The sequence below is a fragment of the Penaeus chinensis genome, chromosome 5 (genome assembly GCF_019202785.1).
Source record: "Penaeus chinensis breed Huanghai No. 1 chromosome 5, ASM1920278v2, whole genome shotgun sequence".
In the NCBI taxonomy this organism is placed as follows: domain Eukaryota; kingdom Metazoa; phylum Arthropoda; class Malacostraca; order Decapoda; family Penaeidae; genus Penaeus; species Penaeus chinensis.
Genome location: NC_061823.1, coordinates 7557900 through 7569990, shown reverse-complemented (window position 1 = coordinate 7569990; position 12091 = coordinate 7557900). Strand labels below are relative to the sequence as shown.

General features: G+C 33.3%; 1 protein-coding gene across 2 annotated transcripts in view; it reads right to left on the bottom strand.

Annotated features, from left to right (window-relative positions):
- Window positions 1-371: 371 nt before the first annotated feature.
- Window positions 372-12091, bottom strand: part of LOC125026019 (kelch-like protein 5) — a 46768-nt gene continuing 35048 nt past the window's right edge. Inside the window, exons 7-12 of one of the 2 annotated variants that reach the window (XM_047614396.1) lie at window positions 11803-11992; window positions 10512-10736; window positions 10099-10261; window positions 9632-9844; window positions 8567-8738; window positions 372-8325 (exon numbers count right to left, since the gene is read on the bottom strand). In XM_047614396.1, the coding sequence (XP_047470352.1) occupies window positions 8263-8325; window positions 8567-8738; window positions 9632-9844; window positions 10099-10261; window positions 10512-10736; window positions 11803-11992 (1026 nt within the window). In that variant the 3' untranslated portion in view covers window positions 372-8262. Of the gene's footprint in view, window positions 8326-8566; window positions 8739-9631; window positions 9845-10098; window positions 10262-10511; window positions 10737-11787; window positions 11993-12091 lie in introns of both variants that reach the window. The other variant, XM_047614395.1, reaches the window with a different exon arrangement.

Sequence of the window (12091 nt, the reverse complement as noted above, 5' to 3'; positions counted from 1 at the left end):
CATGACTAACTTCACTTTAATACTCAGCTGATCAGTGCTTAGTCATCTTTAAATAAATTAAAGTTTCACTTTAATTAAAAAAGAGAATTTCCTGCATCTGTCTGATTTTTGATGATACCTTTGCCCATTTCATCATTACATTTTTTCATAATAACATATGCCAGATAGATTTTTTTTCTGTCACCAATAGGATAAGCAATGATTTTTTTATCTTTCTCTTCTAATGTTTTCTTTTCTCTCTCTCTTTTCATGCTTGTTTCTTTGTCAAGAGACTTGCATTTCTTGTCCCGTTTAAAATATTCTGAAATATTTTAATTCAAATAAAAAATATAAACATATGTTAAGGTTGTCCCAAAAAAATAAAAAAACGATCATCGGTACATATTTTATTGCTGAGCCTGAGAGCTGGGAATGCACTTAGTGATAGTTGTACAAGCTATTAAACAAGCCATCCCCATGATGCCTAAGTTGTGATGGTTGCAATATGCACACTACAATTTGTTGTTCTTGGTATTACATGATACTACAGTTATGAAAGACATGGTCCATATCAATAAATGTTCAATATTAACAATGAATGTGCAATAGGCAATATCTGTTAAATTGTTCCACTGTAGTGTATTTTTTCCTAATAATCATGCTTACAGTAATTTGGCCTACCGAATTATACGTTAACGAGAAAAATTGAGAAAATACATTAATGCAAAAAATACATATATATCACACTGCATTACTTATACCACAGATTCAAAGGATCTATATCAGTGACAAAAAAAAATAGAGATTTTAAAAGCATCTTACATATGAAATAGACTGTTTTCAAACTGAACTCCTGTATGTGATTTTCACAAAATAGGAGATGATATTACCATTAGCCTTTAAATATTACATTAATAACATGACTACTCATACATTGAATATGTCACTGCAAAAGAGAAAGATGTATTAAAATTACTAAAACCTTTTTAGTGAAGTTTTATGCTTTTAGTATCACATATATATTTCATCCAAATTAAAAATATTAGTTAGAGAACCGAATCCAAATTTTCTACATCTCTCGACTATTTTTAGTCTTCTACAGAATACAAGGAATGTTAAATTATTGCTAAATACACATCATATTATTTAATATTTGATTAATTTTTAAAAAAATTACAGACATCATATATGAATTTCTAAATGGTTACTCTTGCTTTATTTTAAAATAATGACAGCATAAAAACTACAGCCCTCAAAGGAAAACATAGAGTTCTTTAGATACTGTTATCATTTTGATAATTAAAGCTGATGTACTTTGTTAATATGGAGAGGACGTCTGTATACAATTAGGCCTTGTCCAATACAAATTTCACTGATTTACTTATTCTCTCTAAAGAAATCTGGATTTGCCTACTGCATACAGAAAATCCCAAAGTAGTATAACTATCTTAATACCTGTCATAAAAGATAATTCTACTAAAGTCTGAGGGATAAGTGGCTGATAAATCCTTGAATGATGACCTCAATTCCCAGAGAGGGAATACATTATAATCATTTTAAAATGTGTACTCATTTTTCTGAAGAAAATATACTTTCATGAACTCACCTGTAACTTCTGATCAGTGCAATGTTGAAATATTTTGGTATCAGACAAAACATCTAATGTGTCAAAGGATAACATATCAATTGAGACATAAAAGAACAAACACAAAAACTGCACTGTACAAGACCAGCTGTATCCTAAATTGCTTTTAATGTCTGTTAAAATGCCCTTAGTCTTGTGTTTTCAATGCTTCCTGCAATGTCAGTGCTCAAGCAACTAAGGCCTACATGGGGAGAGCTTATGATTAAAAAGAAATGCAAACAAGCACTATATTATCTATCTTTGCTGAAGGAACAAAAAAGCAGTACTTCTGGTGAAAGTACAGTAGATACATCAAAAGAAAACCAATCAAAACTGACCGACTGTGGTATGTCATGTAAAATAATAGACTTCATAATGATTACAATAAAAATCACTAATACATGCAAAATTGCTAAATGAGTTGTCTCACTATTGAAAATTTTGTAACATTGCATCATAAAATGGGACTATTAACTCCAATACCATAATCATTCCAAATGGTACCATTTACTTTCAGTAATTTTAATCAATATCAGGAAAGTCAAAACATATCACCATACAACTATCAACATGAACATTGAATCTGAACCAACACATATACATGGGAAGGTGTCACAACCACAGGTTAAAAATGTACAAAATACTGCATCATCTGACATTTTTTAAAGACATATTTTGAAGCTTATATTGATAACTACCATACCATTTCAGAAGGTTTCATTGGAATATACTTAACATATACATACAATACTGAAGGTTGAGTTTGGAACTTTGGAAAACTTACAACTAATGCCTTCTTAAAGCTGACTGGAAACATTACTAGCATGGAATCTTCAGCTTCACACATTGTTAAACTGTATATGAAAAATGCATACCCACACACTGTACACAGGTGGAATTCAGAATCTTGGTTCATTAAGAACCCAGTAAATTCTTTCTAGCCATACATTATCCATTTATGAATGGCCTGACAGTTCTTTGCAAATAACCAGTAAATTCTTTCATGCTTACATAAAATAACTTTATCACGTCTTTGACTGGAATGCTACTGTTTCAGCCAGTAGAAAGAAAAGAAAAGAAAAATTCTCCTCTATTTGCAACAAGAACATTTACATTTACAAAATATCAAACACTTATAAAACATTTAGATCTATATTAAATGATGCCTTCCATTTAAGCATAGGGATATCACATTTTTCAATTCTGTCATTGACACCTGAATAAGAAATAGAGTAAAATTTGTATTTGAAGCCAGTCCAAGAAAAATATGAGCAGTATATTATCAGACATTTGTGAAATACCCTGTATAGTGAGAAATGGACCACAGGTCAGAAGAGAAGAGCCCTTCAAAACAATAAAAAAAAACACACCCCTACAAAAGTGCACCAGATTTATATGTCTGCTGGATGTGAATTCTTAGTAAATACATATTTACAGTGCAGCAGAGAATCTTTGATAAAGCTACGAGGAGCACATCATTTGGCTGAGAGTAAGAACACTTTATATAGCTTTGAACAGTAATTCCACTCAATTGCAACATTAAACCATCCATTTTTTGGGGGAAAACTAAACTGCTTTTTCTCCAAATGCTGTAAAATGTGTGCCAGTAATATTATGATATTCATTATGAATCTAAATACACAAAATATATAATTCATGAAATCTTCATTATTGCAAATCATGTTTAATCAAATACAATTCTATAACACTGTAAGTGAGTAGAACACATTATTTATGTCTACCTTAAGAGTTAATTTGACCAGTTTGATCATACAGACCATTTGATCAAAAGGAAAGTCAACAATCTAACATTTAGTATAATGAATCTAAAGTATGAACTAAAAAGAAGATTCCCTTAACTACACTGAATAATCTATTTCATACTAATATATATTCATGAAGCACTGGCTTCTTCTGTGTTGAATTCATGACAAATCAGAAAGAAGCTCCTCAGTAAAAACTACTGTAATCTTAAAAGACAGCATTTTCAGGGGACCAGGTACCTTCCTTACATCCCATGTCAGATACAATAAAATCTTGAACAGCAAATCAACTGAGTTGCCAGATTGAATTGTTAAAGCTGTATGATGTCCATAGTCACGTCAGTGAATACATCGTGGATATCACTCTCTTGGGTTGAAAACATAGCTTACTGTAATCTTTTTCATGTCTTCTTATTCTACCCACAGAATAAGTTATAAAGGTCAAAAAGTGAAAGACTTACATTGGTCATTGGACATGAGCTTAAGTTCTACAATCATTACATACTTTTAGGTTTAGCTGCCAATAACAAGGACTTGAAAAATTTACATGTGAGAATTTTCCTAATTCTACTGGTATATAGCTGACATATAAAGTAGAATCTGATGCATAATCAGTTAGGTCAGGTGTTGGGAATCTGCATTATAAAACCCATATACTTTGAACATGGGAAAAACTGTACATCATATTCAAGTACTTCAACTGAAATTTGTTGAATAAAAGGCAAAGGTTTTTTAGACCATTTCCATTAGCCAATTCTGACTAAACAAGGAATACTTCTGCTTACATCAGGAATTCATCCTCTCTACTTATGACCATATCATATGAAATAATTTGATTTTTGTAACAGGATGGAAGTATAAGCTACTAGTACAGCAGCTGAATGTTCTCCAGTCCACATATGGCATGAACCAGATCTAAGACTTGTGATATAAAATTTAATACACAATGCTGAAGATGACTTTCAAGGACTCTCAGCATGGTTTACACTATTATGAGTGTTCTGAGCATATGGTAAGGAAGTAAGAAGGTGGCAGTAGACACATAAGTGATGAAGAAAGTACATTAGTGCACATGAGCTTCTTCATGTTTTGAAGCTTTTGTCAATGGTCCCTTGTACTGCAGCATAACAAAATCAAATGCAAATCTATCACATTCCATCGTGTTCTTGGAAGTACCAGGAGCAAAACCCACAGGATCTCATCCCTCTTGCTATTTGATATTATGAATCATGTAAATCCCACTGGCATTCAGGAAGCTACTGTACATAATTTCCTATGAGAGTGACAGAACATAGTGGCTTAGAAAACTACAGGAATGACAAAAAGCACAAATCCTATGCAAGTGTAGCACCCTTTAGACTCGCATTCCTTACAAATAATTTCACTGTGCAACTGAATAGATGCTATTTTTAATGGTAGTGATTATATATGAACTATACTTAATTACAATTCTTATAACAAAGAAAAAAAAGAAGAAGAAAGTTGAAACAGCACCTGGAATATTTAATGAGAACACAAGATGAAAATCTCAATATCCAACAGAGATAAATTTCAAAGTGACAACTTCAAAATGCTCAGTAAATTCACAGAGGAAGACCCTTTCACTAATTTGACCAAATGAGCACTGGGAGGTTATAACACTGTTCACTGTCATGCTATTATGGTAATTCCTAGAGCTTCTTTGCCTTTGCTATTTTGTTAATTAGAGTAGTACATTTGGTTAATTATCCTGGGGATGTTATATCTATCCTTGGCAGTGCAGTTAATATCTATACTACAAAAGTGCAGCAAACATGGGAACTTTACTAAAAAAAAAATTGTTAACAACTATCATGAGTGAGGATTTGTTTTTTTTTTCCATTTATGCATAAGCTTCTACAAAACTATGATGCAGAGTTTCTACTGTTATCTATAGTGTCTACATATTGCAAGAGACACCAATCCTCTTGCTTCTAAATTTACTTAGCATATCAAATATGTGTATTACAATTTATTTCCAATCACTGATTAATAGATTTCAATTGTTTTCTAATATGAAAGCTCTTTCATCTAATAATTTACTGTTTCAGTACATGTGTTAACAATGCAAGTGTATTTAAGAAACAAAAAAATCTCTCAAAACCATAAATACTGTTTTAGTGTTTAAATAATAACTGTAGCAGATTATCTGTATAACCTTCTACAGCACATTTACCTAATGCAAAATAAGAGATCAATCTAGTTTAGCACATACCTTGTCCTGAAAGATGCAGATACACCACTTGATAGGAATTCTCTCTTTCTCTACAATACCAAACAGGTTTGCTTTAATTTACATCAGCCTTATCCAAATTATATGTTTCTACACTAAATGCAATTCAGGCTATAACATAAAGAACCAACAAGACTTCTTTATAATATCTTTTACTCCTGTTTAGAATGATAAAAATACATACTTAACCTTGATTGTTCAATAACTATTCAAAGTGATAAATGTATTCTTCCACTGCTTTTGCCCATGGCTTGTTGCACTTCTGTTTTAATGAATCTATAACCTAATTTCACACCTTATAAAATATATTCAATTTTCCTTTCCATTTCAACTCTAATGAATTCTTTACAACTTCCTCATAATTTTCCAAATCAAAACATGAAACATAAAGCACTGAATTTAGCACCTATTCACAAATCCTCTTACAAAGACCAAAAAACAATAGCATGATAGACAATTGATGAAGTCCTGATTTCTTTTCTTGCTCTTATTTCACCTTACATTTAGTAATCAATACCTTTTCTCAAGAGAAAAACATTAAAGCTTTCCTATGATCAATATTCTCACCCTGGGTAAATGCAGTAGCCTTTACAATTAACTTCTAAGTGCACCCATCACCACACTAGTCTCCTCAATCTCTACCCTGCATCACATGTTCACTTACTTGTTGCTATACTTTTGACAATTTTCATTTCTTTTCTCTACTGTAAATGATTTCTACCAATTAAATATTTACTTTTGGAAGGTAAAAAGTAATTTGCATAAAAAAAGAAACACAATCAAAACCATCAAATCATGACAAATCTTACTAAAATACAGTACACAAAGTGTAGATGTCATAATCAATAGGAAAAAAAAAAAGAGAGAAAAATATCAATTTGGAGGTGGCTTTCCATGGGGTAAGTGCCACTGCCTGGGACACCAGAGCCAATAGCTCCTTGAGAGTGAGATTGTCTATGTGGAAGTGAGCACTTTCAAAGATAAACATTGTATTTGGAGAGGGGAAAATGCCAGTAGCTATTATCCAAATTTCCTTGTACTGAATTTTTTTTTTAGATACATCTAGTATTCATATAGCTACAGTACCAACTCCAAAGTAAACTTGTACCACATAATGGCTTTGGATAATAGAAGATAGAGAAAAAAGTCCTTGTCCCCTCTCCACGAGTCAACAAACAACTTGGTCTTTTGGAACGAAATGTCCCAGCTTATCTTACAAACTGCGATTTTCATATTCAGAAAAGGAGGAGGGTTTAATATCACAAAGTTACACTATCATCTAAGTTTTAAACTACCTGCTATTATCACGTTTAATCTTCAAAGTTCAGTCAATGCTCAATGGTTCCTTGGTAAGTCCTTGGAATGCACTGTTCCTCTTCATGAATAATTTCCATGTGTGTTTCTACATACTAATGCTTTTTCTTATAAAATGCAATATCTTTTATAGGTTTGACTGAGAGGCTAACAAGATGTGCATTATTAGCAATTTATATCCTAAAAACTAGAGCCATTAATGAACTTTGAACTGTGTAATAATGTAAAAATACTTATCTGCCAAAGTAACATCTACAGTGTAAAATACTACAGAAATGGACACTAAATGTATGCATGGCTTGTTACTGTAGGTTTTATACCTAATTCCTGATAAATACTATTGAGTACTTTCAGGAAACTTTCAAAAGCTTCTTCTTCAGAAAAAAAAAAAAAAATGGATGAATCATTTAAATACTGACTGACTCTTAAGGTCAAACTTTTAACTTTCAATTATCACTGGGAAAGAGAAAATGGTTTTGTTTTCCTATTTACATGCTTGCCTGCAATCAGTCCAGTCTAAAAAAAAATTAATCTTGTAATCATATGAATTAACAAAATTAAAAAACAGATGAATTACTATAGAAAAATGATTAAACTCAACACTAAATTCAAAATGTAAATGCAGTTCTTCCTGCCAATTCCATAGTGCTTTATGACCTGGCAATATCTGCTTTCAGTGAATAAAAAAAAGAGCAAACACTGTAAGGTATCAGCACAGAGTAATATCTCTGGAGAATCTTACAGAAGCACTCTGTGTCATCTTTACGGCTAACATAATGTCTTTGAATACAATTTGGAGTGTTAAGTGTAGCTTGACACAAAAATCTCAAGCTCTGATTACTGGCATCTTGTCAAATAGTGAGATGGTTTGGAAAAGCGATATTGTTTTCATATCACAGTACTCTATATAGAAATCTATAAGAATATGAACAATAAAGTGTAAATAATAAAGCAAAAATTTAATCTGTATCTCAACTGAGATCTGGACCATTATAAGACTACAACATTCTTTCCTTGTTTTTAATAACTTCAAGATAAAAATCACTGGTGGTATTGCACTGAGACTTCAGTTATACTGCTATATTCTATATATCATAAAATAATTTGATGAAACAGTATAAGAAATGCAAAAAAACAGTCTCATCATCATAAAGCCTCTTGCAAAATGCATAAAACATTTCAAAAAATCTATCAAACATTGCAAAGACACAAATGCAGATTCATATCCAAAATATCTCTACTGTTTGGTGTCTTCCGCAGTATTCCATTTGAGTGCCCTGTAGTACCCATTAATGGAAGTAGCTCTAGACTCCAGTATAGGAAAACCTGGGTCAGTGAGTGCTCTTGACAACTACAACACAAGCCCCAGCGCGTCCTGTGGGCAATGGAGCCATCTGGAGAAAAAATAACATATTTTAAATGAGTCTGTCATTGCAATGGAATTATTTATATGTCTTAAAATCTTCTGTCTGTAGTATTTGACTGGTTTTGATACATCAATTTATTTTCATGTTGAAAATATTATACTGGAAATTGCTTTCAAAAAAATAAAAATAAATAAATAAATGAATAAAAAATATATAAAATAAATAGATAAATAAAATTAAAAAGACATCAAATTGACATCTCTCTTACCTGCGTCCACTCATTGGTTTGAGGGTCATAAGCGTGCACAAGATTGAGATAGGTTTGGCCATCATAACCTCCAACGCAAAACAGACGGTCACCCAGTAGACTCACCCCTGCACTATCACAGCCTAAACTTAGACATGCAACCTGTGTCCATGTATCAGTAGCAGGATCATATCTGGAAACAACAGCAATGTCAATAAAGGATAGAATTTCCATCTCTGAAGCAACTGTATATTTTCTAAAACTACTGTGATGCATTTAATAATGAAATAATTTTTACCATTTTACTTTCAAAAATTCCATTTGAAGAGTGCATTAAGCTAAAAGGAATACAAATAAAGAATAACAGCATTATCCCTGAACATCATTTTACAAAAATGAAAACTAAGGAACTGGTTCATTTTTCCAACCCCATTTAGCCATTTAGCCTACAATAGCTGGTTTGACTGCCCTTTAGCCAGGGTTGTAAAACATGCTGTTGTTGACTGGCATATTCTTACATGACCTGCAGTCCAACCATTGCTCCAGCTATACCTTGTGATATATATGATTCAACCCTATGCTGCAAGGAAAAGGATACTCTGGGTCACAGCCAGATTTTCCCATGACATCATGCTCACAGCACCCACCCCACATGCCAAATTTTTTCATGACATGAGGGTCATGTCATCTGGATCATTGGGGTTAAGTCCTTAATGACGGGTGAAAAAAAAACAAAAAAACTCTAAGCTCTGGAGATCAATGGCAATGCTTTGGCGCATTGCCGCGGCGTACAGCCGCACGCCACATATCAAGTGGTTTGTTATTACGCCTCAGGGTGTGACCCGTCGGGAAGGGGTTAACTGACATTTTGTCTATTATGAATATCACTCAAAACATATTCTTATCTTTTTGATGAATCAAATGGCCATTTTTTCTTTTACATGTAGCATTCTGTAAATTGTTTTACGAAGCATATAAAAATGTCTTTTTGTCTTCTACATTAGTTGTCTTCTACATCAGTAATTGGTTCCTGCCTTAAACAGAAAAATTCCACACACATATCTGACCCTCACCCTGTGCACTTACCTTTCAACACAGTCAAATCTGGAAGCACATGGGTTTGAAGCAGGAGCATCATGCCCTCCCACAGCATAGAGGAATCCATTCACTACTCCCACCCCCACACCACCTCTTCTCCTGGCCATGGGAGCACATGGAGTCCACTTGTTTGTGTGGGGATCATAGCATTCTACTGTCCTTAAACAAGATGATCCATCTCTTCCACCTACAGCATACAGTCTAAAATGAAAGGCAGGATATGAACACAGGTTACAGTCTATTCTAGATATTTCTCTTATCCATCAACATACATATGAAAAAAGGATTAATGGTTTACCAAAAATGCTCTGTATACACTTATACACTTATTGATGGTTATTTCATCCCTTTATGTCAAGAACATGAAATCCAGCTTAAGTTCAGACTTCCAGTAAACAAACTTTTTAAAATAATGAAAGCCTAATATCACAATAATGGGATAATTTCTTCTTTACCTTCCATTCAACACAGCCACTCCAACAGTGGATCTGGCAGTTGACATGGGCGCAACATAACTCCACTGCCTTGCTTGGGGATCCCAACGTTCAACAGTGTTCAGGTAACTCCATCCATCATGCCCTCCAACAGCATATAAAGGTCCCTCAAGAACACCCACTCCTAAAATACAAATAAAAAATTATAACTGTTATCATCATTTATGCTTTCAGCAGTCAAAATAAAAATATCCTTGTATATGAAAACAGAATATGAGCTTATTATCATAACAGTCTCATATTGACATATTATTCTGTATTTTTTGCAAAGCTTTAAAGAAAATTTTAGCCTCTTTTAAGACAGTTAATATGAAATAATAACAATATATAAATCAAATAACAACTGACATCTCTAACTTCCATCTCAGCATTACCTAAGCCATGCCTATGAGTGGACATGGGAGGCAGCTGTGTCCAGACATTTGTTGTTGGTTCGTAGCATTCAACAGTATTCAGGGTTTTGAAGCCATCTCTCCCTCCAACTACATGCAACTTCCCATCCAGAACAGCCACTCCGAACTGCAGCCTCCTGCCCGTCATAGTTCCCACTGTGTTCCACGTGTTTGTTCGGAGATTGTACTTCTCAATGCCTGTAGAACCTATTCCAAGGATGTAAAAGTTGTTGTGTAAATATTTTGCTTTCTTTCTGATTTCAAAGTTGAGAGATAAGATATAGATACACAGATACAGTTATAGACAAAGGTCTGACCCACCACCAAGCAAGGTACATTACAGCCAACTGTTCATCTACCTTTATATCAGTTATTCAATAATAGATTTTTACTAAAACCTACTGGATTCTGTACAAACAATGGCAAAAATCATCTGCATACATTTCTTGACTGAAATGGAGTTTTATTCTTTTCTCTGAATATCAAACTTAAAGAGATTCTATAATTTTAAATTCATTCCAGTTTACATTATCAAGCACAGCAACAACCATGTTTAACATTTGGCATCAATAAAAAAAGTAGGACCTTTAAAATGGTTAGTAAAGAATACAGTATAGAGGTAAAATATCCAACATTTTAAATTTACTTCAAATATAATAAAACTTATATCATTAATCACCATAATGGCACATGACATCTCATTTCAATAGTGATCCAAGAATAAAGATATAAAAATCACTTTTGAAAGGCTCACCACACTCCACCTCTCCCATGTGAGTATGAATTTACTGGTTATATTCACAAGGTATTATACAAACCTATGCATCATTATTCTCAAAAATAAATTCATACAAATAGTTGCCAGGTAGTAAAGCAGTGAATGTAAACACTTTACTAGAAGCCATGTATCTAATATATTTAAATTACTCCCTGCTTCTATGAATATATACCACAAATGGAGTACACTATCCAGTGGTGAGAAAGGTATTTTACAAGTATATTCATGAAAGGTAACTACAGAAAAAGAGATCATAAAGCAGGTAAGACATCTCAAAGAAATGAAAGGAAAGCCAAAGGAACTTCCTGAGAGATTGTACATCTAAGAAAGCATTAAAATCGAGACAATACCTGCATCCTTTACGACCTGCATCTTAACCAACGGTACATAAACAGTGGCAGTTTGTATTAAAAAGAGCCAACCAGGCAAAAAAAAAAGGAAAAAAAAAAAGGAATAAACTAAAAATTAACTTAACCTTACTTCCTCTCCACCCACCCTTATTGGAGTCCATGCCCCCAATAACATAAAGGTCCCCAACGGTGGATTTCCGTGGTTTGGTGCGGGGCGACTGGAGCGTGGATCTTCTTTCGGGCAACAGGTGGTACTTGAGGGCTTCTACAATCAGGTCTTGGCATTCACGGTCTTCTTTAAAAAGCAAATTGGTCTCTATGTGGTCTGCCAGGAACTGAGGAGACACATATTGTTTGTTATATTATCATTTGAAATTTTCTTAATCGGGATTTTAAGGGCACAACTAAATTTAGGTACCATGCAGATAAGTTTA